This window comes from Nerophis ophidion, linkage group LG15, assembly GCF_033978795.1.
Source record: "Nerophis ophidion isolate RoL-2023_Sa linkage group LG15, RoL_Noph_v1.0, whole genome shotgun sequence".
Taxonomy (NCBI): Eukaryota; Metazoa; Chordata; class Actinopteri; order Syngnathiformes; family Syngnathidae; genus Nerophis; species Nerophis ophidion.
In genome coordinates this window covers 32,120,111-32,147,719 of record NC_084625.1, presented here as the reverse complement: position 1 = coordinate 32,147,719, position 27,609 = coordinate 32,120,111, and the positions used below count along the sequence as shown (strand labels likewise).

At 39.1% G+C, this 27,609-nt stretch overlaps 1 protein-coding gene across 1 annotated transcript in view; it reads left to right on the top strand.

The window, feature by feature from the left end:
* The first annotated feature begins 215 nt into the window (after nucleotides 1-215).
* The window catches only part of hgd (homogentisate 1,2-dioxygenase), a 28,998-nt gene continuing 1,604 nt past the window's right edge, over nucleotides 216-27,609 (top strand). Inside the window, exons 1-14 of the mRNA XM_061922026.1 lie at nucleotides 216-850; nucleotides 5,522-5,550; nucleotides 6,825-6,896; nucleotides 6,974-7,062; nucleotides 7,127-7,232; nucleotides 9,890-9,943; nucleotides 10,020-10,111; nucleotides 10,215-10,249; nucleotides 10,346-10,425; nucleotides 12,198-12,297; nucleotides 18,627-18,751; nucleotides 23,749-23,853; nucleotides 23,918-24,044; nucleotides 25,337-25,518. Of these exons, the coding sequence (XP_061778010.1) occupies nucleotides 5,536-5,550; nucleotides 6,825-6,896; nucleotides 6,974-7,062; nucleotides 7,127-7,232; nucleotides 9,890-9,943; nucleotides 10,020-10,111; nucleotides 10,215-10,249; nucleotides 10,346-10,425; nucleotides 12,198-12,297; nucleotides 18,627-18,751; nucleotides 23,749-23,853; nucleotides 23,918-24,044; nucleotides 25,337-25,518 (1,182 nt within the window). The 5' untranslated portion in view covers nucleotides 216-850; nucleotides 5,522-5,535. The remainder of the gene's footprint in view (nucleotides 851-5,521; nucleotides 5,551-6,824; nucleotides 6,897-6,973; nucleotides 7,063-7,126; nucleotides 7,233-9,889; nucleotides 9,944-10,019; nucleotides 10,112-10,214; nucleotides 10,250-10,345; nucleotides 10,426-12,197; nucleotides 12,298-18,626; nucleotides 18,752-23,748; nucleotides 23,854-23,917; nucleotides 24,045-25,336; nucleotides 25,519-27,609) is intronic.

Here is a 27,609-nt window from a genome sequence, read left to right as displayed (position 1 = left end):
AAGAATCCGAAAAACTCCGGATGCAGCCGGTTTTAGGATAGCAACAAGTATACTGAGCCAATTGAGAGTTGGTACAAGGGTCACATGTGTAACAACCAATGTATAGTTGAGAATGATGTCATGTGTTGTATCTCCATAGCAATGCTATAGCAACGGGGTAACCACCCCGAAACCGAAGGTATATAGCAATGTTGAATTCGCTATTATACGGGATTTCGTTCTTCAACGTTGCATCGAATGGACAACAGGAAAGACCTCTGAACTGCTTGGACTGAAAATAACATTCGCAGCTCTCCAAACAGAACTCAATTCGACAAAGAAGAGACTTTTCTGCATTTCCGATCTCCCCCTGCGACGAAGGCAAAAGTGGGACAAGACTTTCGCTCTGTCCAGCCGAGGAGTCAGGGCGTTGGCCGCTCGGGCTTTGGCTCTCGGCCACCACCACTTCTCCCTTTTGGCCTCCCCTACTTCTGCCTCGCAGCCGAAATCTGGATGTGATGTGTTTTAGCTTTTTTCCCTTTTTGGAAAGCTCGCTTCGATTCCTTCCCTTATAGGGACACATTTCGGGTTTTTAACTCTTTTGATTAATTGACACCTCAGTATTCCGATTTGTACTTTTTCCCATTTTGGGGTTTTTGTAGTTTTCGGTTTACCCTCCTTTAATACATGATTTTCCCCCATTTTTGGGATAGTCTCTTTTTAGGCTGCATTTGATACAGCCTCCCAATTTAAGTACTTTTTGTAGTTTTCGGTTTACCGACTTGATTTTGATTTTTCCAATTTATGGGAATCGATGCGAGCTCTCCTCTTTTTGGGAACATTTCCGACATCCCCTGAAGAACCTGGCACAGTAAGACCCATCTCAACTTTTATTATGACTGATTTATTGCAATGATTTTAACCATGATTCTTTGATTATTGATGATTATTGTGAATGATTTATTGTAATGATTTTAACCATGATTCTTTGATTATTGATGATTATTTGGAATGATTTGTTGACGCTGTGCAAGGCTTATGCTATCGAACCTGTACTAAAAAGCATCATATAAAACCAGAATAATTTCATGTCCCTGTTCACCACCTCGTCCTAGACGTAATGTTTTAGGGCTTTCACGTGTCCACCACCTAGCTCTGAAGGGTCACTCTAACACAGTCCACTTACAATATGTCCTGTAAGGGCTTTTACATATCCGAGCCCCCGAATTTAACCTAGTCAGTAACAAGAGCCAAGATTCATTAGAGGTGAGCTACCCATAAACGGCGGGATCCGTGATTTAGACCTGGCCTTAGGAGATAGGCTTCTCTGCCGGGGGGACCACGGAAGGAAGAAGGACAGACGCCGGACCACCGGGACCATCCCAGGGTAGTAGAACTAGGCTCATCACCTCGCCATCCAGCTGAGTAGGACCCACGTCGGTGGAGCAGACGGTAAGACCGGTTGACCCGAGGGGACATTACCTGTAGGATGGAGTGCCGGATTTTGACTAGCAATAGGTATTGTGCGTCAATCACCGGAATCTAACAGTGTCTAGCAGGACCGATAATCAGCATTTCCCTTTACTTAGCGTTGAGTTGCAAAAAGTTAGCGGACATCCATTGTTTAATTTCATTAAGACACGCCTCCAGCTGACTACAATCCGGCGTGTTGGTCAGCTTTAGGGGCATGTAGAGTTGGGTGTCATCTGCGTAAAAGTGAAAGCTAACACCGTATTTGCGTATGATGTCACCTAGCGGCAGCATGTAGATGCTGAAGAGTGCAGGGCCAAGAACCGAACCCTGGGGAACTCCAAACGTTACCTTAACGTAGTCCGAGGTCACACTGTTATGGGAGACGCACTGCATTCTGTCAGTAAGATAAGAGTTAAACCAAGACAGGGCTAAGTCCGACATACCAATACGTGTTGTGATACGCTCTAATAAAATATTATGATCGACGGTATCGAAAGCAGCGCTAAGATCAAGAAGCAGCAACATAGATGACGCGTCATCATCCATCGTTAGCAATTAGTCATATTTGCGAAGGCTGTCTCCGTAGAGTGATTTGCCCTGAAACCGGATTGAAAGGTTTCCCATAGATTGTTAGACGCTAAGTGTTCATTTAGCTACTCTGCAACAATTTTTTCGAGGATTTTCAAAATAAAGAGAAGGTGAGACACCCGTCGGTAGTTTACCATGAGGTCAGGATCGAGGTTAGATCTTTTAAGGAGAGGATGAATAACCACTTTTTTGAATGCTAGGGGATCAGTGCCGGAGGAAAGTGATAAGTTTATATAATTTAGTACTGATGGACCTAATAATACAAAAAGCTCCTTGATAAGTTTTTCAGGAAGTGGGTCAATTAAACATGTTCTTTGTTTTATCCCATTTATACGCCGTAATAATTCCTCCAATGTTATTTCATCAAAAAGAGAGAGACTATTTTGGAGGGCATGTCCAGAGAGCTGTCATAATGTTTAAAAAAACATGTTCAGAAAGTCGCTCACAATTTTTTTATGCTCTAGCTATGAATATATGCCATTTATAATAAATAAGTCCCACTTTGCGAAAAAACATTTAACACAATCATGCCCTGAACCAATTAACAACGATAAATGAGGGATTACTATAAATTGACCAATACAAAAAACAAATACATTTTTCCCATAAAAAATGAATGTTAATTCATAAGACTCAAAAATATGAATGTCGCGGATAAATACATACAAACCCCGTTTTCATATGAATTGGGAAATTGTGTTAGATGTAAATATAAACAGAATACAATGATTTGCAAATCCTTTTCAACCCATATTCAATTGAATGCACTACAAAGACAAGATATTTGATGTTCAAACTCATAAACTTGATTCTTTTTGGAAATAATAGTTAACATAGAATTTAATGGTTTCAATACGTGCCAAAGTAGTTGGGAAAGGGCATGTTCACCACTGTGTTACATCACCTTTTCTTTTAACAACACTCAATAAACGTTTGGGAACTGAGGAAACTAATTGTTGAAGCTTTGAAAGTGGATTTTTTTCCCATTTTTGTTTTATGTAGAGCTTCAGTCGTTCAACAGTCCGGGTTCTCCGCTGTCGTATTTTACGCTTCATAATGCACCACACATTTTCAATTGGAGACAGATCTGAACTGCAGGCGGGCCAGGAAACTGCCTGCACTGTGTTCTTGCGAAGCCACGCTGTTGTAACACTTGTCTTGCTGAAATAAGCAGGGGCATCCATGATAATGTTGTTTGGATGGCAACATATGTTGCTCCAAAACCTGTATGGACCATTCAGCATTAATGGTGCCTTCACAGATGTGTAAGTTACCCATGCCTTGGGCACTAATACACCCCCATACCATCACAGATGCTGGCTTTTGAACTTTGCGCCTATAACAATCCGGATGGTTATTTTCCTCTTTGTTCTGGAGGACACCACGTCCTCTGTTTCCAAATATAATTTGAAAGGTGGACTCGTCAGACCACAGAACACCTTTCCACTTTGCATCAGTCCATCTTACGTGAGCTCAGGCCCAGCCAAGCCAGCGGCGTTTCAGGATATTGTTGATAAATGGGTTTGGCTTTGCATAGTAGAGTTTTAACTTGCACTTACAGATGTAGCGACCAACTATGGACAGTGGTTTTATGAAGTGTTCCTGAGCCCATGTGGTGATATCCTTTACACACTGATGTCGGTTTTTGATGCAGTACCGCCTGAAGGATCAAAAGTCCGTAATATCATCGCTTACGTGCAGTGATTTCTCCAGATTCTCTGAACTTTTTGATGATTTTACAGACCGTAGATGGTAAAATCCCTAAATTCCTTGCAACAGCTTGTTGAGAAATGTTGTTCTGAAACTGTTCGACAATTTGCTTACAAAGTCGTGACCCTCGCCCCGGGATGTTCCATATAAGTGTTTGATGAGCATTCCTCAACTTTATCAGTATTTATTGCCACCTTTCCCAACTCCTTTGTCATGTGTTGCTGGCATCAAATTCTAAAAAAAAAGTTTATCAGTTTGAACATCAAATATATTGTCTTTGTAGCATATTCAATTGAATATGGGTTGAAAATGATTTGCAAATCATTGTATTCCGTTTATATTTACATCTAACACAATTTCCCAACCCATATGGAAACGGGGTTTGTATTTAATAGGGCTGCGAATCTTTCAATTCAATATCGATTCTTGGGGTCACGATTCGATTCAAAATCGATTTTTTTTCAATTCAACACGATTCCCGATTAAAAAACGTTTTTTTCCCGATTCAAAAGGATTCTCTATTCATTCAATACATAGGATTTCAGCAGGATCCACCACATTCTGCTGACATGCAAGCAGAGTAGTATATTTTTGTAAAACACTTTTTTAATTGTAAAGGGCAATGTTTTATCAACTGATTGCAATAATGTAAATTTGTTTGAACTATTAAACGAACCAAAAATATGACTTATTTTATCTTTGTAAAAGTATTGGACACAGTCAAGCTTATGAGATGCGATGCAAGTGTAAGCCACTGTGACACTATTGTTCTTTTTTTTATTCTTATAAATGTCTAATGATAATGTCAATGAGGGATTTTTAATCACTGCTATGCTGAAATTATAGCTAATATTGATACTGTTGTTGATAATATTCATTTTGGTTTCACAACTTTATGTTTGTTCTGTGTCGTGTTTGTGTCTCCTCTCAATTGCTCTGTTTACTGCAGTTCTGAGTGTTGCTGGGTCAGGTTTGGTTTTGGAATTGGATTGCATTGTTATAGTATTGCTGTGTAGTGTTTTGTTGGATTGATAAAAATGAAGATATAAAAAAAAATAAAAATAAATAAAAATAAAAACATCGATTTTTTAAACATGAGAATTGGCTCAACATGAGAATCGCGATTCAAATTCTAATCGATTTTTTCCCACACCTCTAATATTTAACATCACTTTTACCATTAATAAAGACTCTTGTTGGCAAAACTGGCAATGAGGCCACCTTCGTTAAATCACGTTACTCACATTCTTTATCGAAGTGCTGGCACTCACAACTTCTTTTGGCCCTATTGTGGCTTATTTTGCAGTCATACTTAATACACAAAGCACAGAGTCCCCAACATGTGGAATCCTCTGTTCGTGCACATACTAGTTTGTTACACGTAATGTTTTGGCTGTGTGATAACTGCAAGGATACAGAGGCACCACCTAAAAAGTGACCTGTCTATTTCAGATTTTTTGTGTTGTGAAAATGACAAGATGTTATTAATTAACAATACATACCAGTTGTGCCTCATTTTCACCTCGTCTCCTGATCTGCCTGTTACTAACGCGTGTAGTTTTTTGTTTGCACACCTCTAACCCGTCCTGTGCAGTTTTCTCTCCATTCTCCCCCCGTCATTGCGTCACACAGCCAGCCCGCCGTGGCCTAATTAAAGCCATATTGAGAAAGATCCAGCCCCCCTCGTCCACTCACTGGCATGCAAGTGTGCAGCGACGTCTGCTTCAGGACTTTTATCTTTGTTCATTTCTAACTTGTGTTACTCTTCCAGCTGCAGACAGCAGAATGGCTGAACTCAAGGTAAGGAGGCATTTTTTTTATCCGCCTTTATTCCAAAATAATTGTCTGGTATCTCACCAGCAAGGTAAATGTTTCAGCTTGATGTTTCATGCTGTGGTAATTAGGGAATGCATGATGATCCAATTCTTATATTTGTGTCCCAAACATGTAAAGTTATGTTTAGTTGACTGCTAGGCGGTGTCGCTCCTGAGCCAATCAGGACGCAGCATTCTGCAGCTGCCCAGATGTGAGCTCAGGACGTGAACCAAAAGTATGAATAGTTGTCCATATCATATTTGTTCTAGAGCGTGTTTTAATGACGCAAAGTCTATGAAAAAGGACTGAAAAATGAGTGTAAAGTTTCTGTAGTGGCACATATGGAACACATTTGCACACTAACAATGACTCAGCAACTATTCTCTTGTTGTAGTGGTGACTTTTCATAAAGCACCGTATTATAAAAGGTGTAGTAATACAAAAACAAAAGATGCAGGTGGATTTGGTCTTGCTGCAACACTAAATAATAAAATAATAATAATGGAAGACTGAGTTTTTTTTTGTTCAAAGTGGTGACTTTTCATAAATCACCGTATTATAAAAGGTGTAGTAAAAACAAAAGATACAGGTGGATTAGGTTTTGCTGCAACACTAAATAATAAAATAATAATAATGGGGTCTGTGTGGAGTTTGCATGTTCTCCCCGTGAATGCGTGAGTTCCCTCCGGGTACTCCGGCTTCCTCCCACTTCCAGAGACATGCACCTGGGGATAGGTTGATTGGCAACACTAAATGGTCCCTGGTGTGTGAATGTGAGTGTGAATGTTGTCTGTATATCTGTGTTGGCCCTGTGATGAGGTGGCGACTTGTCCAGGGTGTACCCTGCCTTCTGCCCGATTGTAGCTGAGATAGGCGCCAGCGCCCCCCGCGATCCCAAAAAAGGGAATAAGCGGTAGAAAATGGATGGATGGATGGAACACTGAGTTTTTTTTTATCAAAATGGTGACTTTTCATAAAGCACCGCATTATAAAAGGTGTAGTAATACAAAAACAAAAGATGCAGGTGGATTAGGTTTTGCTGCAACACTAAATAATAAAATAATAATAATGGAAGACTGAGTTTTTTTTTTAATCACAAATCTAAAGTGAATCTGTGTGACGACAATTAAGAAAGCAGACTTAATGACGAGCCTTGAAATTAAATTATAAGCAGCGTGGACACGGTTATTGCGCATTACAATGATGCCGCATGGTGGGTTTATTTATTCATGTTTTTTGGCCTTTTTTTTTTTTTGCAGTACATGTGTGGTTTTGGGAATGACTTCTCCTCTGAAGACCCTCGCTGCCCTGCTTCGCTACCTGAAGGACAGGTACAGTATACTGAAGAATTCATTTCACCCATTTTTTTCCGGACGACGCCTGAAAGCGCTGGGCTGTGTTTCCGTAGAATAATCCTCAGGTGTGCCCATATGGACTTTATGCTGAGCAGCTCTCTGGCTCCGCCTTCACCTGCCCGCGACCAGCCAATAAGAGAAGGTATTATCGTGTTCATTGTGTTATCATTTTCTTTTAAAAATACTCTTTTTTTTTTTGTTTCCAGCTGGTTGTATCGCATCCTCCCGTCCGTCAAACATAAGCCGATTCGCCCCGTGCCCTGTGGGAACCTGACGGAAAACTGGAGTGAGATGGAGCCTGACCCCAACCAGGTAGCAGAAAAAACATACACATTGATTCAGTTTATTTTTGTTGTCATTTATTCAATATTTAAAAGACAAATCGTGAATGAATAAAAACAACAACAACACAAATATATATATATATATACAATGGGGCAAAAAAGGTTTGTAATTTTCATCATAGGTACACTTCAACTGTGAGAGACAGAATGTGAAAAAAAAAATCCAGGAATTCATATTGTATGAATTTTAAATAAATTATCTGTACATTATGGTGGAAAAAAAGTATTTGGTCAACCATTGAAAGCTCTCACTGATGGAAGGAGGTTTTGGCTCAAAATCTCACGATACATGGCCCCATTCATTCTTTCCTTAACACGGATCAATCGTCCTGTCCCCTTAGCAGAAAAACAGCCCCAAAGTATGATGTTTCAACCCTCATGCTTCACAGTAGGTGTGGTGTTCTTGGGATGCAACTCAGTATTCTTTTTCCTCCAAACACGACGAGTTGAGTTTGTACCAAAATGGATACATGGATGATACGGCAGAGGACTGGGAGAATGTCAGGTAGTCAGATGAAACCAAAATAGAACGTTTTGGTATATGCACACGCACAGTGTATATATAAAGGACACTAACTTTTGTCGCAGTAAAGACTTTCATCACCAAGGTGACCTTAGTTATTTGTGATAGTCTGTAGGTGGACCAGCCAGCACATTGGACTTTGTTGCAACAGAGACCCTCACCTTTATGATATAGGTGGACCACCAGGACACTTATTCTTTGTCACGATGAAGACCTCGGAGCATATTTTAGTGGTTTAGCTGGACCAGCAGGGACACTCACTTTTGTTGCAATGGTGACTTTGGATCATATTTTTTTAGGACTGTGTAATATTGCTGGACCAGCCAGGACACTCCCTTTTGTCACAAATAACTTGGATCCTTTTTTTAGTGTTTTATGATTTAGCTGGACCAACCGGGACACTCCCTTTTGTCACCTTTAATAATCTTTTTTAGTGGTTTGTGTTATACTTTAAGCGGACCAGCGAGGACACTCCCTTTCGTTACAATGGTGACCTTGGATAATCATTTTTAGGACTGTGTAATTTTGGTGGACCAGTCAGAACACTCACTTTTGTCAGGATGAAGATCAAGGATCATTTTTTAGTGGTTTGTGATATAGGTGGACCACCTAGGACAATCATAATGTGTTGGTTTTTTTTACACTTACATGTTGCAGTTAATATTTTTCTATCTTTATTTGTCGTTATTTATACTTTTTGAATGAATTATGTGATAATGTTCATCAGTCAACTCATTGGTGTTAATTTTCAATCTATCAAGATAAAAAAAAAATCAAAATCTAATTACAGGATGTACTGATGTACTAGCATCCATCTATTTTCCATCCATCCATTTTCTACCGCTTATTACCTTTGGGGTCGCTGGTGCCCATCTCAGCTACAATCGGGCGGAAGGCGGGGTACACCCTGGACAAATTGCCACACTCACATTCACACACTAGGGACCATTTAGTGTTGCCAATCAACCTATCCCCTTGTGCATGTCTTTGGAGGTGGGAAGAAGCTGGAGTACCCGGAGAGAACCCACGCAGTCACAGGGTGAACATGCAAACTCCACGCAGAAAGATCCCGAGCCCGGAATTGAACCCAGGTCTACTCAGGACCTTTGTATTGTGAGGCAGATGCACGAACCCCTGTTCCACCGTACTACCCATGTACTAGTATCATGTGGTTTACATGATTTTAACTATATAGCATAAAATACAAAGATACAAAGAATTGCTATTGCGACATCAAGTGGACACATTTAGAACAGCAGTTTCCTTCATTCAAAAATGTTGTCTTATTTTTATACTTTGCAAACTACTGTATTTTTCGGACTATAAGTCGCAGTTTTTTTCATAGTTTGGCCAGGGGTGCGACTTATACTCAGGAGCGACTTATGTGTGAAATTATTAACACATTGCCGTAAATTATCAAATAATATTATTTAGCTCATTCACGTAAGAGACTAGACGTATAAGATTTCATGGGATTTAGCGATTTTGAGTGACAGATTGTTTGGTAAACGTATAGCATGTTCTATATGTTATCGTTATTTGAATGACTCTTACCATAATATGTTACGTTAACACACCAGGCACCTTCTCAGTTGGTTATTTATGCGTCATATAACGTACACTTATTCAGCCTGTTGTTCACTATTCTTTAATTATTTTAAATTGCCTTTCAAATGTCTATTCTTGGTGTTGGGTTTTAGCAAATATATTTCCCCCAAAAATGTGATTTATACTCCAGTGCGACTTATATATGTTTTTTTCCTTCTTTATTATGCATTTTCGGCAGGCGCGATTTATAATCCAGAGCGATTTATACTCCAAAAATACGGTAATCCCGCGGCCGGATTAAACCTGTCCCATGGGTTGTACATTTGACACCTCAGATGTAGGTAGTGTGTTTCTCAATGTAAAGCGTGTTGAGTCTCTAGAGAAAAAGCACTATAAAAATATAATTCACTTCACTTTGGTTACCAGGATGACCCTGAATCACCCGTGTTAGCAGTTTTTGTTATATTGGCGGACCAGCCAGGACACGTTTGTTGGAATGAGGACTTTGAATCATCTGCTGGATTATTAGGACGCTCTTCTTTTTCCTCTCACAGCTGCGATGGCGCCCATTCTCCATCCCCAAATCTACGGAAGTCGACTTTGTGGCGGTGAGTTCAGTTCTGAGCTTCCCCCGGGGAATACAAGTGGAAGGCAGTCGGTGCTATTGTCGTGTGCGCCCTGCAGGGTCTGCACACTCTCTGCGGCGCCGGGGACGCCAGATCTCGCAACGGCATCGGCATCCACGTGTACGCCTGCAATGTGCCCATGCTCGACAAGTGAGAACGATCAAAACACAATAATAAAATATCGCTCCGAGGTGGGCGTTCTTATTTTTAAAACAGGTGTACCTCAAATGTTGTCCTTTTTCCCCTCTTCCAGATGCTTCAACAACTCTGATGGCGACCTTTTGATTGGTGAACAACAACATAATAAAAAAAAAAAAAAAAAAAAGAACAATTTCTATGTCTCTCGTGAATTTCATTTTGTCTGTCTACTGTTTGTTTCTCCAGTGCCCCAGCAGGGAGAGCTCTTGATCACCACAGAGTTTGGCAAGATGAAGGTGGAGCCAAATGAGATATGTGTCCTTCAGGTATGACATCATCAGCAGTGACTAACATAGCCGTGACCAAAAAAAATCATTATTATCAGCATAGGCGCTGATCTACATTTCTGCCTGTGGCTGCTCGGTGTGCGTGTATTAGTGTGGTCCCAATACCAATATCTTGGTAGTTTTCGGTACTTTTTGGTATTTTTCTAAATAAAGGGGACCACAAAAAATGTCATCATTGGCTTTATTTTAACAAAAAAATCTTACGGTACATTAAACATATGTTTCTTATTGTAAGTTTGTTCTTAAATAAAATAGTGAACATACAAGACAACTTGTCTTAGTAGTAAGAAAGCAAACAGAGGCTCCTAATTTAGCTACTGACATATGCAGTAACATATTGTGTCATTTATACACCTATTACTTTGTCAACATTATAAAGGACAAGTCGTAGCAAATTAATTATTGATCTACTTGTTCATTTACTGTTAATATCTGCTTACTTTCTCTTTTAACATGTTCTATCTACACTTCTGTTAAAATGTAATAATCACGTATTCTTCTCTTGTTTGATACTTTATATTAGTTTTGGATGATACCACACATTTGGATATCAATCCGATACCAAGTAGTTACAGGATCATACATTGGTCATATATTTCCTGAGTTTATAAACATGATATACATTTTTTTTAAATGTAAGAAGATTTTGTGATGTTAAAAAATATCTATGTAATCATAGTAGTATTGACTAGATATGCTCTTGTATGTGGTATTATTATAGTGGATGTTAGGTGTAGATCCACCAATGGCGTTTGTTTGTATTGTAGTGTCCCGGAAGAGTTGGTGCTGCAGGGAATTCCGGGAATTTGTTCTGTAGTGATTATGTTGTGTTGCGGTAAAAATATTCTTCCAAAATGTGTTTTTCGTTGTTGTTTAGTGTGGTTTCCCTATTTGGCACATGTTTATGACAGTGTTGGCATTGTTCATACTGCCACTCTTAGTGTGACATGTATGGCTGAGAGTAAGTATGCACTTCATTTGCTTATTGGCAGTGTGTTTAAAGTTCAGATATTTGGTGGAATACACAATAATTTGGTGGGACTTTGTCATTTACAGACATTATAATATCCGGTCACGAATTGTGTAAAACAAACTAAGCTCACAACACAAGCAATAACAAGAAAATATCCATCCATTTTCTGCCGCTTATTCCCGTTCGGGGTCGCGGGGGGCGCTGGCGCCTATCTCAGCTACAATCGGGCGGAAGGCGGGGTACACCCTGGACAAGTCGCCACCTCATCGCAGGGCCAACACAGATAGACAGACAACATTCACACTCACATTCACACACTAGGGCCAATTTAGTGTTGCCAATCAACCTATCCCCAGGTGCATGTCTTTGGAAGTGGGAGGAAGCCGGAGTACCCGGAGGGAACCCACGCATTCATGGGGAGAACATGCAAACTCCACACAGAAAGATCCCGAGCCTGGATTTGAACCCAGGACTGCAGGACCTTCGTATTGTGAGGCAGATGCACTAACCCCTCTGCCACCGTGAAGCCAACAAGAAAATAGATTTTTCAAAAATGATTTTAAAGATGAAAAATTGCTATCCATTCCACTTGATTGCTCGGATACCGAAGCACCCACGAGATCGGTGCCTATTATTATCAGTACATATCCTGGGAGTAAAAACTAGTAATGCCACTGTTTCCAACCTTCATCGAGGGTTCTTGAACGCACCACCGTTATGGGCAATGAGATGCAGAAGTGAAAGCTGGTACATAACTTCCTCCTTCAATGTGCTGCAGCAAGGGATGCGCTTCAGCGTGGACGTGTTCGGGGAAACCAGGGGCTACGTCTTGGAGGTGTATGGCGCTCATTTTGAGTTACCTGACCTGGGACCCATAGGTGAGAGACATTGCGTAACGTCACCTGACAACAATGACACTTTTTTTTATTATCACACAAGTTAGTGTAAGTACTACCGTATATCCTTGAATAGCCGCCGGGGCACTAATTAATTTAAAACCTCTTCTCACTCCTGCACTTATTCAAGGCATGCGGTAAAAGTAAGAAGCGCTAAAAATTTTAAAACCTCTTCTCACCCCTGCGCTTACTAATGGCATGCAGTAAAAAATTGAGTGTGATGTAAGAATACCTCATGAAAAGCACATTTAATTAAAAAAAAACGTTATTATGGTTATTATTTTCAGCACCGAAGGCTTGGAATAACCTACAACTGATTATTCAACTTAAAACCCTTGTTACATTAAATGAGTTTAAAGCTTCTGTGAAAGGGTTGCAGTCTACCTTGTCTGTATACACATGTGTCATATTAGAAAGTTTTAATGTTGTAAATGTGATGTTTTATGTGTTGTTTACTGTTTTTATTGTAACCTTGCTGCTCCCCTCTTGGCCAGGTCTCCCTTGGAAAAGAGATCTTTGATCTCAATGGGATTTTACCTGGTTAATTAAAGGCCAAATAAGAAAAAAAAAAAAAGGTCTTACCTTTACTTATAAATGAAATCCATGCCAGTTCCTTTTGATCAAAAGCATCGATAACTTGTTTATAGAAGTCTTCCTTATCTTTCTTCAGTTTTAAAAAGTCTCTCAGAAAACTGCAATCAGACCGCTGCTATCAGTTAGCTCGGGTGTGGGTGACATCCCCTCTCGTTCTGCTCCGTGGGTGATCTCTTTATCCCAGGACCACCAAAAAAGGACATGGCTTGAGCAGTTTGACTTTGTTTATTTTCCAATAAAACTTCAGTCCAGGTCGTTCTTCCGCTTGCTCGCCAGTATCTTGGGCACGGCTGCTACAGCTAGCTGCTACAGCTAGCGTGCTCTGCCTGTCGGACCGTCGGCTCCACAGGTGGTACCGGTATATTAATAAAACAGAGCTGCTTACTGTTCCTTTTAGCATACCGGTATTCAATAGCTTGGACCTTAAATCCTGCTGAATAGCTCTTAATCTTCTTCCCTTTGTGCGATTTCAAATTGTTGAAATAAGCCTCCTCCATTTTGAAAATGATGACAGGGGAAGTGTCACTCGTGACGTCACAAATTTGAATAGTAAGCATGCGGTAATTATTTTGTGAAGCGAGTTTGACCCGGCAGTAATTCAAGGCAGGAGCATATTACATGCCCGGCGGCTATTCAAGGAAATACGGTATATAGTGAACCCACTGTATCGTCAAACTGGCATCAAGTCAAGCGACTGGCAGACTTTCACGTCATGGGAACAGGAAAGGGTTTCCAGAACAATACCGGCACCTTGTGGCTTTATTGTAGGCATTGCTGTAAGGATACTTTCCTGGAAACGTAATGTAAAATCCCAATCAGTTAAAATTGGAAGAGGTCAGTATAAAAAAAGGTCAACGAATGAAAATGAGCTATTGTGCTAACTACGGTATATTTACATTGTGGCTCTATTTTGATGATATGCATTATCCTGATTCAAATAAATAAATAAATAATAAACACCGTACATGGAAGAACAAACCACACAAAAACAAATACAGTTAGCAAATAGCTCAATTTTGTTGGTATAGACCTTACAGGCAAACATTTTTATTTCATGCATGCTAATATGCTAATGTTAGCTTTTCAGCTAACTTTGTAAGTATACGCTTCAGTGTCAAATATTTACTTATTTCACGCATGCCAACTGTTAGCATGGTAACTTTTTAAAGTTAATTTTATAGCTAAAACCCAACAGTTGAATGGTTTGTTGCTTGAGGCTATCTGGCTCACGTGCTAACTGTTAGCATTTCAGTTCAACTTTTCAGCAGATATAAGACGATGGTTTGACGACAAAGAAAGGTTGTCCTGTATTTGCATCCATTCAACCAGTTGTTACTTCACAGATTTTTTTTTTTTAAACCGAAATTTATGCAGTGTTTTTGGTCCGTCATTTTACATTGTCTTATAGTCGGGTATTTTTTTGTTGATTTTACATGTGGTAATGAGAAGTTTGCTCTTTCCAATGCTCACTAAACTGAAAGCTCACGTGAGATTTATTTAGCTTTTGAAGCATATTTGTAGAGGCAGGGATTTGTTTCTCACCTGTCACCTGTGACAGTGGGTGTGACTACATGCAGGTGTGTGTGTGTGTTTCTCAATTCACCGACCATAAATTAGGGGGTTCCCCAGGGATCCATCTTGGGACCTCTCCTTATCATCCTATACATAAATGATTTTGTAACTCCTCCGAAACTTTTCATAAAATAATTTTTGCTGACAATACAAATTTGTTTACATCACACAGGAGCCTACTCCATCTACAAGAAACTGTCAATTCAGAACTTGTGAAAGTGGATTCCTGGTTCAAATGCAATAAGCTCTCATTTAATGTTAATAAAACAAATTTTATTTATTTAGTTCTAATAAAAAGCTGACAAATACTGAACACTGCCTTGTCAACATCAATGGACAGGAAATACAGAGAGTGAACTCCACAAAATTCCAGAGGGTCATCATTGACGAATAACTCAATTTCAAATGACACATTAGCCATCTGCTAAACAAATTATCCAAATATGTTGGCCTGTTCTTTCACCTTTGTAATTATCTTCCTCGTTATGCTCTACTCACTCTATACAAAACTTTCTTTGAAGCACATCTAAATGACTGTCATGTCATCTGGTGGAACACCTTCCCTACCTACCTTCACAAATTAGAATCCATGCAAAAAAACTTTCACTTGATATCTGGTAAACATGGTCTACTAGCTTGTACTGCTCCAAGTGTTGTATGCAGGGGACCAAAGATTTGGAACAGGCTTGATGAGAGCATCAGGATGCTGTATTAATTCTCCAACTTCAAAAATAAACTGAAATCTTACCAATTAGCCAACTATCTCTAATGCCTCATGTAGGGTAGACTACTATTGGGTTGTGCGTGGTTGAATGTATGTATGTATGTATGTATGTATGTATGTATGTATGTATGTATGTATGTATGTATGTATGTATGCATGTATGCGTATGCTTGCTTTAGTACTCCTATTTTCTGTTTATCATATAGCGTTTTTTTGCTTGCCACCATGTTGCAGCATTCCATGCATATACTGTCCTCTGGACCACCTGCCAAAAGCTTCTTCAAGTTTATCTGGGGGACCCTTTCACTTACTACTAGGGGTGTGGGAAAAATCGATTCGAATTTGAATCAGGATTGTCACGTTGTGCGATTCAGAATCGATTCTCATTTTTAAAATATCGATTTTTTTTTTTTAATCCAACAAAACAATACACAGCAATACCATAACAATCCAATCCAATTTCAAAACCAAACCTGACCCAGCAACACTCAGAACTGCAATAAACAGAGCAATTGAGGAGACACAAACATGACACAGAACAAACATAAAGTAGGGGAACAAAAATGAATATTATCAACAACAGTATCAATATTAGTTATAATTTCAGCATAGCAGTGATTAAAAATCCCTCATTGACATTATCATTAGACATATATATATATAAAAAAAAAAGAACTATAGTGTCACAGTGGCTTACACTTGCATCGCATCTCATAAGCTTGACAACACACTGTGTCCAATGTTTCTACAAAGATAAAATAAGTCATATTTTTGGTTTGTTTAATAGTTAAAACATATTTACATTATTGCAATCAGTTGATAAAACATTGTCCTTTACAATTATAAAAGTTTAAAAAAAAAATCTACTACTCTGCTAGCATGTCAGCAGACTGGGGTAGATCCTGATGAAATCCTATGTATTGATTGAATACAGAATCGTTTTGAATCGGAAAAATATAGTTTTTGAATCGAGAATCGCGTTGAATCGAAAAAATCGATTTACAATCGAATCGCGACCCCAAGAATCGATATTGAATCGAATCGTGGGACACTCAAAGATTCACAGCCCTACTTACTACCATCCTTAAATACAGGCCTGGACAATTATTTTGCCCCAGGGGCCAAATTTAGTGAAAAAAATGTGTCTGGGGGCCAGTATATCCATTTTTATAAACACTAATACAAAACCTCACAATAAAGTCTAATTGAATGCTAAAAACGTTATGACAAACCGCCTTAAAAACGGAATGGAATTTAAAAAGTTTTCTATAAATGATACAACACTGAATATTGAGAACATATGAACGTCACCTTCCCTCTCAACTAACATACAGTGGGGCAAAAAAGTATTTAGACAGCCACCGATTGTGCAAGTTCTCCCACTTAAAATGATGACAGAGGTCTGTAATTTTCATCATAGGTACACTTCAACTGTGAGAGACAGAATGTGAAAAAAAATCCAGGAATTCACATTGTAGGAATTTATCCATCCGTCCATTTCTACCACTTATTCCCTTTCGGGGTTGCGGGGGGCGCTGGCGCCTATCTCAGCTACAATCGGGCAGAAGGCAGGGTACACCCTGGACAAGTCGCCACCTCATCGCAGGGCCAACACAGTTAGACAGACAACATTCACACTCACATTCACACACTAGGGCCAATTTAAAAAAATGTATTTGTAAATTATGGTGGAAAATAAGTAATTGGACAACCTCCTTCCATCTCACTGATGGAAGGAGGTTTTGGCTCAAAATTTCACGATACATGGCCCATTCATTCTTTCCTTAACATGGATCAATCGTCCTGTCCCCTTAGCAGGAAAACAGCCCCAAAGCATGATGTTTCAACCCTCATGCTTCACAGTAGGTATGGTTTTCTTGGAATGCAACTCAGTATTCCTTTTCCTCCAAACACAACGAGTTGAGTTTATACCAAAAAGTTCTATTTTGGTTTCATCTAACCACGACATTCTCCCAATCGTCTGCTGTATCATCCATGTATCCATTTTGGAACAAACTCAACTTGTCGTGTTTGGAGGAAGAAGAATACTGAGTTGCATCCCAAGAACACCATACCTACTGTGAAGCATGAGGGTTGAAACATCATACTTTGCGGCTGTTTTTCTTCAGTTATCCTTCCTCCCACGCCACTTTGGTCTCCTCAGCATAACAGAAGTGTTCAGGATTCTTGACCGCACCATTGATATATATATATATATATATATATATATATATATATATATATATATATATATATATATATATATATATATATATGTATATGTATATATATATATATATATATATATATATATATATATATATATATATATATATATATATATATATATTCGTGTTGCTTTTTTAAACCAAATTTTTATTGGAGTTTTTAGAGCAGTGGTTCTTAACCTGGGTTCGATCGGTGAGTCGGCCACAGGGGTTCGGCGGAGGTCAAAACACTCCCGACTCATCGTGTAAATACAAACTTCTCCCTATCGGCGTATTACTGATACGGCAACAGCAGAAGTCAGACACATTTGCAGGTGTGTAATTTGTAAGTTTATGCACTGTGTTGGTTTTATTGTTTGAACAAGGTGATGTTCATGCACGCTTCCTTTTGTGCACCAGTAAAAAAAACATGGTAACACTTTAGTATGGACATCATATTCACCATTAATTAGTTGCTTATTAACATGCAAAGTAGTAACATATTGGCCCTTAACTAGTCATTAAGTTCTTATTAATGCCTTATTCGGTATGGCCCTATTATAACCCTAACCATTTAACCCTGACCCTAGCAAACAACTCTGAAATAAGTCTTTATTACTTATTATGTTCCCCTAGTGTCCAAATAACGCTAAATTAAGTCTTTGTTACTTAGAATATGTATCCCATACTGAAGTGTTACCAAAAACATAACTTTGTCTTGAATTTGAAAAAAAGAAAAAAAAAATTCACTAAAGAAGGGTTCGGTGAATGCGCATATGTAACTGGTGGGGTTCTGTACCTCCAACAAGGTTAAGAACCACTGTTTTAGAGGGAAGAAATATGCATAAACTACTAGAAAATAAGATATCTCCGTTGAACCAGTGCAAAACTTGAGAAAAATAACAAATACAATACATTTTACCCAACAAAACAAAAGGATAATAATAAAAAAGATATATTTCTAATTTAGTATTAATTAGGAAAAACTCCAATATCAGCACAGCAATTTTACCTAAATTATTTTTTATATGTGTTTATTTCTAAAGTAAAGATTTTGTTGAACAACTTTTTAATAGTGTGCATAACGTCAAAACACGGTGAGCTTAATTGCCACGTGACTACATTTCATATATTTGCTAAAAACTCACTCCTGTTACTTTCCAGTCCTGTCCAGCAGTGCTCATTATGTCTGCTTGTTTTTGACTTTTCAACAGGGGCCAACGGTCTTGCCAACCCGAGAGACTTCCTGTGTCCCGTAGCTTGGTACGAGGACCGAGACGTGTCCACCGGGTACACCGTCATCAATAAGTACCAAGGGAGGCTCTTCGCTTGCCAACAGGTGGTTTTTCCTGTGTGTGTGTGTGTGTGTCCTACGTGGTGACACGTAAGGCCTACATGCAGGCCTATTAGCTCATTGAAGGTTTGCATGTGCTTCAGTAAACAGGCGTTGAAGCGCAACAATGCCTTACAGCGAGGACACTCTCCAAAGGAAGCATTAGCCGCCCCCGCTGTTCCATTTATCATCCCCCGGAACATTTCATATCCAAATGTTTCCGCATCAATTGCGTGTCTTAATCACTTGTAATTAACTAAGGCAGTCCAGTGGTTTTGTGTCACGTGATACGTAGCAAAAAAGCACGCATTTTTTTCTACATTTTGCACTCAAGGGATCCCGCCTACTTCCTGTCGTGCATGTAATTGTATAGACGTATATTGTAAGCCAATGAGAGGTGAGGTCTGTAACCGTGGAAACCATGCAGGGCAGGTAACATTTTCAAGCCTCTGATGCAATGTTTTTTTTTTTTGCAAGGGGTTAAAGGTGTCCTTTTCTGATGTCCATCCGTCCACTAGCATATGGGGTAGAGGTGTGTGTGTGTTGTGTGTGTGCGTTGCGAGTGTGTGTATGAGAGTGGGGTAGGGGGGGATACAATGGATGGTGAGGAGGAACATTCTCCCATCTTGTCCTGCTGTTTTGTTCCCCCTGCTGTGCAACGAAATTGCTCAAATTAACTTATTATTTGCTTGACTGGGCCAATATGTTTGTTTTTGTGTACTGTATGTTTGTGTGTATTTATGGAGGTGTGTGTGTGTAACTCTCCTCCACCTTCTATTCTAACCGAATCGAGGAGAGGTGCCACAAACCATTGTCCTGTGCCAGGTTCACCAAAGATCATATTGTGTGTGTGAAGTTGGTGGTCAAAAATGCATGGCCTACTTTTAAATGTTTTAGGTCAAACTAAATTAATTGATTAAGTAAATTAACAACTGAAAATGTTTTCAGACATACCGTATTTCCTTGAATAGCCGCCGGGCATGTAATATGCGTCTGCCTTGACTTACTGCCGGGTCAAATACGCTCCCCAAATTTATAAGCGCATGCTTACTTTTAACGCAGGGTGAAATTCGTGACGTCACGAGTGACACTTCTCCTGTCGTCATTTCCAAAATGGCGGAGGAGGCTTATTTGGCTTTTACTATGTTTAAACCAGGGGTCTTGTTCCACAGCCATACAGATCACACTGATGGTTGTGATATAATTTTTTTTTAACACTCTTACTAATATGCGCCACACACTGTGAACCCACACCAAACAAGAATGACAAACACATTTCTGGAGAACATTAGATCTGTAACACATTATAAACGCAACATACCACTTACCCAGAATGCAATGCATCCATGACTCTTACTGACTATATTATACACCCCGCTAGCACCAAACCCCCCCCCTCCGTGCGTCGGTTGAGGTGAGCGGGGTTGGGGGCGCGTGTATAATATAGCCAAGAGTCATGGATGCATGGCATTGTGGGTAGTTGTTATGTTGGGTTTATAAGGTGTTACAGAGCCAATGTTCTCCAGAAATGTGTTTGGTGTGGGTTCACAGAGTGTGGCACATATTAGTAGGAGTGTTAAAATGGTTTATATCACAACCATCAGTGTAAAAGGTGTGGCTGTTGACCAAGTATGCATTGCAATCTCGTAGGAGAAGCAGCGATACGCATGTGTCCGGCTGGCACGCAGATAGCATGGTGTAAAGGTGGGCGCGATGACATGTAGAGCAGTGGTCCCCAACCACCGGGCCGCGGCCTGCTGAATAATTTTTTACAATTTTTTTTTTTTTTATCACACTTAATTTTTTACTGCATGCCATTGGTGAGCACAGGGGTGAGAAGAGGTTTTAAAATTATTAGCGCCTGCTTACTTTTACCGCATGCCTTGAATAAGCGCAGGAGTGAGAAGAGGTTTCAAATTAATATACGGTATTTCAAGTTGAGACCCATCCCTTCCATCCATTTTCTACCGCTTATTCCCTTTCGGGGTCGCGGGGGGCGCTGGCGCCTATCTCAGCTACAATCGGGCGGAAGGCAGGGTACACCCTGGACAAGTCGCCACCTCAACACAGGGCCAACATAGATAGACAGACAACATTCACACTCACATTCACACACTAGGGACTATTTAGTTTTGCCAATCAACCTATCCCCAGGTGCATGTCTTTGGAGGTGGGAGGAAGCCGGAGTACCCGGAGGGAACCCACGCAGTCACGGGGAGAACGTGCAAACTCCACACAGAAAGATCCCGAGCACGGGCTTGAACCCTGACTACTCAGGACCTTCGTATTGTGTTGTTAGTGCGTCTGCCTCACAATACGAAGGTCCTGAGTCGTCAGGGTTCAATCCCGTGCTCGGGATCTTTGGACGTTTCATTTATATCCCTGCATTAAAAATATACATACGAGTTCAAAACTAAACTCATTTATAAAGCGAAACAGCCGCAGAAAATTTATTTTTAGGCATACACTAAACAACAATATGGTTTCACTTGCAATAAAACCATAACTATCCTTGCACTCCACATTCCACTGTTATACACCTCAAATCAACTTAAACGGATTTATTTAGTAAAGTAGCAGTGTAAATGTCATTTTCAGACATAATTACAAGTGATGTCGTTATTATGAAACTGTGGAGTAAAGGAAAATGAAGCACATAATAACATAAGGCTGCAAAATTGGACTTTTTACTCAAATCCCTATTATATATTTTTAAGTCAAACTAAACTCACTTATTTATTAGTAAAATAACATTTTAGACACACACCCAACAAAAATATAGTTTCACTGATTTCTTTGCATTCTACATTCCACTTTTATATATTAGGTCAAACACAACTTTTTTTTGTTTTAGGAAATCAACCATTGGAAATATGTTTATTACAAGTGATCACATATTCTAAAACTGACAAAGAAAGTAAAATGATGCACACAATACATACGGCTGCAAAATTAGACTTTTCACTTATATTCCTGCATCTCACTTTTTTACATTTTAGGTCAAACTAATTCCAAATAGCCTCGTAAAATATTTTTTAGGCATACACTACACAATAAACAACAACATAATTTTACTTACAATATAACTATAACCATCCTTGCAGCCCACATTTATATATTTTAGGTCAAATTAACTTTTAAAAAAGTAAAATAACCGTTGAAAATATTTTTCAGACTTCATTTCAAGTGATCACATATTATGAAAATGAGGAAGAAAGTAAGATGATGCACCCAACAGGCAAGGCTGCGAAATTTGACATTTCATATATTCCTGCACTGAATATTCTACTTTTATGCATTATAGGTCAAATTTAGCTCAAAATAGAAATTGAAAATACATTTTTAGGCATACACTCAACAAAAGCATAGTTTCACTGATCTCTTTGCATTCCACGTTCCACTTTTATACATCTTCGGTGGAAGTAAACCTTTTTGATTAGCAGACATCCTTGCAAAATATGTTTTTAGACATATTTAAAAGTGAACCTATCATTAAGAAGCTGAAGAGTAAAGAAACATGATGCAGACCGTTTATAAGGCTACAAAATAGGACATTTTATTTATATCCCTGCAATCACAAATTTCCACTTTTACACCTTTTAAGTCAAACTAAACCACTTTTTTGAGCTCAATAGCCATACAGAACATGTATCTTTTTTAAACAGCCTTTCCAAAGCACATTAAGAAAAGGCAAAGTAAAATAAGGCCACACAAAATTAGACATTTCACTTACATGCCTGCTTTCAACATGCCACTTGTTTACATTTTAGTTAGAACTAAACTTATTGGATTAGCAGACATCCTTGCAAAACTATGTTTTTAGGCATATTTAAAAGTTAGCCTATTGTTAGGAACCTGAGGAGTAAAAATGTTGCATACAGTACACAATGAAACAAAATTATACATTTGTATATCTTTGCATTAACAAAATTCCCCTTTTATACATTTGATGTCCAACTATACTACTTTTGTGAGCTTAATAGCTTTAAAACAAGTATTTTTTTTAACAGCCTTTCCAAAAAACATTAATTAAGAAAATTCAAAGTAAAATACGGCCACAAAAATGAGACATTCTGCTTCTGTACATTTTAGGTCAAACTAAACTCATCTATTTAGCAAAAATAGCTGTGGAAAATAGGCATAGTAACTATACTATAACTGAGGAGTAAAGTAAGAAAAAAAAATGCACACAATATAAAATATACTTCGGACATTTCACTTATTCAAAATTCCACTTATATGTATATGTATATATATATATATATATATATATATATATATAAATAAATAAATAGATAGATAGTGCAAAATAAAATAGGCCACAAAATGTAACATTTCACATATTAGTCAGAGGTTTAGCACGACAATAGCTTTGATAAAAGTCTATAAAAAGCATGTAATGTATGCACTTTGCTTGGTATTGTGTGTGTGTGTGTGTGTGTGTGTGTGTGTGTGCGTACGTGATAATGTGTGCGTTTAAAGAGCACCGAGGTCACTCAGAAGACGGCTCCCGTTGTAATGAACTGTATTGATTTTAGAGCCGCTGCTGTACGTATTTTTTCGCAGTGACATTATCAGAACAGAGAAGCGCAATAAAATTGCAGTGTTTTTTTTTCTTCTTTTTTTTTAACAATCAAGATAAAGAAATATCTCAGCACTCCACTGTTACTCCCCCAACCCCTCTCATCCCACAAGCCCATAACTACACTGCGGCAGACGTCGACATGCTTAAAAGTTTGTGAAAGTTTGATTTTGCGGCCAATTATGGAGTAATACTTGCCACGTTGTCTCACAAAGAACAAGGGGAATGGAAGACGAGCAGAAGCACAAACCTTTTTCCATTACAACCATTTTCCCCTTTATGTCAAGCAGCACTCCTGGGAATTTAAGAGCACAAAGACATGGCTCATTGTTCCTCCTCTCTGTGAAAAGCTCAATTTGAAGTCTTTATGTTATTTGCCGGTGCTCAAATTGTCTTATCGGCTTTGTTGTGTTTTGGTTAGGATTTTTCCCCATTCAACGTGGTCGCCTGGCACGGCAACTACACGCCCTACAAATACAACCTCAACAACTTCATGGCCGTCAACTGCGTGGCCTTTGACCACGCCGTAAGTCACTTTTTCTTCCACGTGAGGGAACACTGAACGCCCTCTCAAGGTATGTTTTTTCTAGGATCCATCCATCTTTACGGTGTTGACCGCCAAATCCACAAGACCGGGCGTGGCCATCGCCGACTTTGTCATCTTCCCCCCGCGCTGGGGCGTGGCCGACCACACCTTCCGGCCACCGTATTATCACCGTAAGGCTGTAGTGCAGGCCTGGGCAATTATTTTGGCTCGGGGGCCACACTTAGAGAAAAAAAATGTGTCTGAGGGCCGGAATATCTATTTTTCGGAGCACTAATACAAAACCTCACAATAATGTCTGATTGTATGCTAAAAACGTTGACAGACCGCCTTTAAAAATGTAATGTAATTTTATTTTTTTCCATGAAGGACAAAACACTAAATATTGACAAAATATGAATGTCAACGCATTTTCCAATCAAGTGAAACGCAAAATAAATGCAACAAACAGTGAAATATGAACGCGAAAGGTACAAAATAAACCCACCTACAATTTGATATATCTGATACATCACTAAGCTTTAGAACAGGGTTCAGGAACCTTTTTGGATGAGAGAGCCATGAAAGCCAAATATTTTAAAATGTATTTTTGCGAGAGCCGTATAATATTTTTCAACACTGAATACAACTAAATGCGTACATTTTTAAGTAGGAAACATTTTTAGAGTATAATATGTCTCTTATTCTTTTTAATAAATAACATTGTTATTCCAAAGCCAACCAATATTAAATAAAATACTTCTTACCATTAATGAGACTTCTTGAACAGGTGCGGTGTAAAACAGATGGATGGATTAAAATGCACGAGAATGTTTTATATTTTTAACTTTATTTTCAACACTGTAATGATTACCAGTGGAATTATTCATTACTTATCGTGTTAAGCAATGTCAGCTAAGATTTAACTGAGAGCCAGGTGCAGTCATCAAAAGAGCCACATCTGGCTCCAGAGCCATAGGTTCCCTACCCCTGCTTTAGAACTTTGTTGTGAAAATCTCCTTCTGCGTCTGTGGAAATGCTTCCCGCCACACTGCTTGTTACCTCGTCTGAGCTATGACCATAGCAACTAATTAGATTACCATAGTAACTGGTATATCATCCAAAAGTGCATATTCCAACCATTAAAATACTTTGTATAGTTGAAGACTTAGAAAACATGACTGCACATCATATTGGCAGCTACACTTTCCATCTTAAAGATCTAAAAAAAAATTATTTGAATTGTCCGGCGGGCTATATTGAAAATCTTAACGGGCCGCATGTGGCCCCCGGCCTTTATTTGCCCAGGTCTGCTGTAGTGTAATGTGTAAAAAAAAGTTCGACTTTTTCCCCACCACCTGTGTAATACTCAAGTTTGTGGACAATAACGACGTCTAGTGGACTTAATTTTTATTACACCCTCGACCTTCAAGGTCGACCGTACTCTATAACTTTGTGTTACAGCGCCCTCTTCTTGTGTTTCAAGGCAACTGCATGAGTGAATTCATGGGCCTCATCAAGGGACACTATGAAGCCAAAGAGGAGGGTTTCCAGCCTGGAGGGGGCAGCCTGCATAGCATGATGACCCCCCACGGCCCCGACGCAGACTGTTTCGAGAAAAACAGCACTACTCAGCTCAAACCTGAGAGGGTGGCTGAAGGAACTATGGTAAAAAAAAATACACAAGTCATTCAAAGCTACAGCAGATCTGCCTTTCTGCAGATTTTTTGTCTGATTTAACTTGCACCGTATTTTCCGAACCATAGTGTGCACCGGATAACAAGGTGCACTGCACTGTCTATTTTTGATCTTTTGTCATGTATTAGGCGCACAGAATTATAGGGTGCGTTAAAGGAGTCATTATTTTTTTCGAAATGGAAAACACTTGTAATGTTGGTTCTGGGGTCAAAATGTTGCATAGATGATGTTTTACACATAATTTTCAAGCCGCTTTCTGACAGTCCCTTCCGGATGCACTGTTTTGTGGGCGGTCTTAGTTACGTGGCTCACCTTCGGCAGCAGCGTTTTCTCCCTGTCATCTTTGTTGTAGCGGTGTAGCGTGCAAGGACGGGAGTGGAAGAAGTGTCAAAAGATGGAGCTAACTGTTTTAATGACATTCAGACTTTACTTATATCAATAACAGAGCAGCATCTCCTCATCTGGAAACAAAAACACCGAAAATGTGTCCCGCGAGAAACCGTCCGACTGGAACTCTAATAACTAAAGTTCCTTGGGTGAATAATGTACACTCACAACACCGGTATGTTTTAGTGCTTTCATGGCGAGTTTACTGACTGATATAAGAACTTTACACTACTTTATATTAGAAATGGCAACAGCGGAGGATGAATATCACATAACAAGAAGATATAGAAAAAGAAGCAGCTTATCGACTATGGCGTTGGCGAAGACGCGTGCAATTTTTCAGGATTAACGCAGATCCCAAATTTAGATCAGCAAGTACCAGAAGGTAAGAAAAGTTGCTTTTGCATCATATTGCAAAACAAAAAACCAGATAGTATGTCTTACATTATACACACACCATAAAAATACTTGTATGTTTAATGCGCCAACAATCCTTCAAGCGGTGCGGCTTCATAGTTTACCAAAGTCGTACTAAAACATTTTGATAGATTTTTGAGCGCCGTGAATAATGTTCTATACTTTCAATGGAACATTTAAAATATTGGTGTTGTTTACTTGAGACCCATCATAGTGCAGTCTACACTTATCTATGTTTGACTGCCATCTACTGGCCACACATAATTCAAACCATGTACCAAATAAGATAGCTTTGAGGTGGGTGAGCTCAACCAAACTTATTCCTTTACACAAGGCACACTCTTGAGTTTTGAGAAAAAAAAAAGATTTTAAGTGTGTCTTATAGTCTGGAAAATACAGTTAATGGCAGGTGTGTCCAACTGTTTTTCATTGAGGGCCACCTGTAACAGTAAATATATTTGATGTGTAAGGAGTCACCTTGTGATATTACAAAATTTCCTATCCATTTGTCTTTTCTACATATACTGTAAATCTGTAGATCGTACGATAAAAAATGGCAGCTCAGTTGCCAGAATTTTACTGTACATAGAAAAACGGTTTCTTGTAGTGACTGAGCTGCCAGTTTTTGTGAATGTAAAATCTTTATATGGTAAATGGGTTATGATTGTATAGCGCTTTTCTACCTTAATGGTCCTGGGCTCTGGCTGTGTGGAGTTTGCATGTTCTCCCTGTAACAGTGAGGGTTCCCTCCGGGTACTCTGGCTTCCTCCCACCTCCAAAGACATGCACCTGGGGATAGGTTGATTGGCAACACTAAATAGTCCCTAGTGTGTGAATGTGAGTGTGAATGTTGTCTATCTGTGTCGGCCCTGTGATGAGGTGGCAACTTGTCCAGGGTGTACCCCGCCAACCGCCCATGTGTAGCTGAGATAGGCTTCAGCACCCACCGAAACCCCGAAAGGGACTAACGGTGGAAAATGGATGGAAGGCACGGCCACTCTAGCCGAGCCATGCAGTCCCCAGATTATATCGTCTGTATACGATAGTCATTTTAAAGTGTACACGTTTGACAACTTGCAATGTAATTACACGTAAACTACTTAAGTTTTTTTATTTTGAAAGATATGCAAATATATGCAGTACATGTATTTTTCTGTCAAAATGGAAAAAAACAATACATAGAGTACTTTATTGAAGCATATTATTTGATATATATAATTAGTTTTATCTCTGTTTATGGTAACTTAGTGGTTTGAT